The 2270-nt window shown below is 69.9% G+C and overlaps 1 protein-coding gene across 1 annotated transcript in view; it reads left to right on the top strand.

Moving 5' to 3' along the window:
• Positions 1-2270, top strand: part of TRMU (tRNA 5-methylaminomethyl-2-thiouridylate methyltransferase) — a 17385-nt gene that overhangs the window by 14693 nt on the left and 422 nt on the right. The window contains exons 7-11 of the mRNA XM_015570734.1: positions 72-125; positions 196-262; positions 934-1034; positions 1549-1693; positions 1928-2010. Of these exons, the coding sequence (XP_015426220.1) occupies positions 72-125; positions 196-262; positions 934-1034; positions 1549-1693; positions 1928-2010 (450 nt within the window). The remainder of the gene's footprint in view (positions 1-71; positions 126-195; positions 263-933; positions 1035-1548; positions 1694-1927; positions 2011-2270) is intronic.

Genomic DNA, 2270 nt, shown 5'->3' with positions numbered 1-2270 from the left:
GTGCTGGTGGGAGCGGCCGGCCGGGGCGGGCTGACCCTCCGCTGCCCTCACCTCGCCGCCCCTCCTTCCAGAGCATGGGCATCTGCTTCGTGGGCAAGAGGAATTTTGAAAAGTTCATCCTCCAGGTGAGTGGCCACGCTGCGGGGACGGCCCCCCTGCCCGGGCCAGGCCACCCGCAGTAACGTGTATGTTCAGTACCTACAGCCGCGGCCCGGGCACTTCATCTCCATAGAAGACGGCACTGTGCTGGGGACACACAGAGGTGAGACCAGCCTCCGCTGCTCTTGGTCGTGAACCCTGGAGTGGGGGGCACAGGGCAGCTCAGCAGCCGGCTGTCGGTCCCTTAGCTCGGGAGTCAGCTGCGGGCGGGTGGGGGAGGCATGGGGGCGGCGGCGTTGACATGGCTCCTGCGTGTGGCAGTGGCAGCAGGAGGGTGACCACCTGCCAGGGACAGAACTGCCGGCGCCCCCGCCCGTCCTGCCGCCCACTCAGTGAGGTCGCTGTGGTGATCTGTGTGTCGTGGGAGGGAGGAGAGGGTGGAGAGGGGCCTGGCGTCTGGTGTTGTGGTTGATTGTGGGGGTGCCCAGAGGTAGTCGGGAGGGATTGGGTACAGAAGCCAGGGGCAGCCCTGCTGTGGGCCGTGCATGGGCGGGAGGCTCCTCTGTCACCGCAGCCGCATGGCAGCTCAGCACGAGGGGCCCAGCCCCTTCCGGGGGAATCGCCTGCTGCCTGGCCTGGTGCCCACAGGGCTCCGTGCAGGGGCGAGGCACCCGGGCCCGATGAGGGATGGACGCACTCAGGCTCAGGGCTGACCTGGAGTTGGAACCCCGGCCTCTCCGGTGGCCCCTCGGTGTCCGCGGAGCCCCGCCCCCCGTCCCCTGTCGGCGTGGGGTGGTTGGGGGGACCGTGCCCCTCACTGAGAACGTCCCGTAGGGTGGTTCCTGTACACGTTAGGCCAGAGGGCCAGGATCGGTGGCCTGCGCGAGCCCTGGTATGTGGTGGAGAAGGACGGCGCCACGGGTGACGTGTTCGTGGTGAGTGGCTGGCCCCGCAGGCACTGCCGAGCCTGCTGGCAGAGCCCGTGTGAGGCTGATGGGCGTCCTGCCTCCTGCACCCCTGGGCCGGCCCCGGAGGGAGGGTGTCGTTCACAGTGTCCCTGGGCTCTCCCGGGCGCTGGTCACTCCTGAGCCACATCGGCCCCTGTGCGTAGATGCCGTTCCTCTGAGGTAACGAGGACACGCCAGGTGGTTGGGGTGAAGGCCCGAGGAGAGGAGGTGGCGTCAGGGCCTCGACGGGCTTGCACGCAGGGTCCCGCCGTCTCTGCGGAGCAGTGGCAGGTCGTGGGGTCGGTGCGCGGCGCCCCTGCTGGCGAGTGTGGCCGGGACCTGTGCCTAGTTCCGCTTCTGCAAAACGGGTCAAAGGCCCTTGAGGGCGTCCCTGGCATTTCCACTGCGGACACTCAGCGCTGGCTGTTAGCGTTGTTGAGAGGGGCAGCGAGGCCGCTCCGCTCAGGGCTCCAGGCTGCCACGGTCCTCGGTTTCCCTGCAGGCCCCCCGGACGGACCACCCGGCCCTGTACAGGGACCTGCTGCGGACCAACCGCGTGCACTGGATCGCGGAGGAGCCGCCCGCAGCCCTGGTCCGCGACAAGATGATGGAGTGCCACTTCCGCTTCTGCCACCAGATGGCGCTAGGTGACAGCGGTGGGATCCCCGGAGGCCTTGGGCTGGGCAGCTGGGCAGCAGAGCCCATGGTTGGGATTGTGTGGCATTCCAGCCCCTTCCCGCCAGCCACTGGGAGGCAGGCCCTGGCGCAGAGCCCAGCTCCGCTTATTCTGGGAGGAGGAAGGGAGGGTCCTGGGAAGGCAGGGCCTGAGGCTGCCCACACAGGCCAGGCCAGTGCCCCTCAAGGCCCCCCTCTGCCTCCAGTGCCCTGCGTGCTGACCCTCAACCAGGACGGCACCGTGTGGGTGACGGCGGTGAAGGCGGTGCGGGCCCTCGCCCTGGGACAGGTGAGTGCAGCCTGGCCGCGCTCTGCCCAGAGGGAGGCGGGACTCCGGCCCCTGGCCCGGCCCTGGCGTGGCGGCGGCTCTAGCCCGCGCTTAGCGGCCATTAGGTGGCGCCCACGGGCTGGTGGCCAGGCTTCCGGCGGGAAGGGCAGCACTGTTCCTCCCACCCGAGCACCTGGGCACAGGCCGGGCCGTGAGCTGGGCCCCGCCTGCACCTGCCTCCTCTCCCAGGCACGGCCCTGCTGGCTTCACCCCGGGTGGGG

The sequence above is a fragment of the Myotis davidii genome, unplaced genomic scaffold, assembly GCF_000327345.1.
Source record: "Myotis davidii unplaced genomic scaffold, ASM32734v1 scaffold67, whole genome shotgun sequence".
Taxonomy (NCBI): domain Eukaryota; kingdom Metazoa; phylum Chordata; class Mammalia; order Chiroptera; family Vespertilionidae; genus Myotis; species Myotis davidii.
Note: the sequence above shows the minus strand (reverse complement) of the source record. Positions and strands in the feature narration are given on the sequence as shown.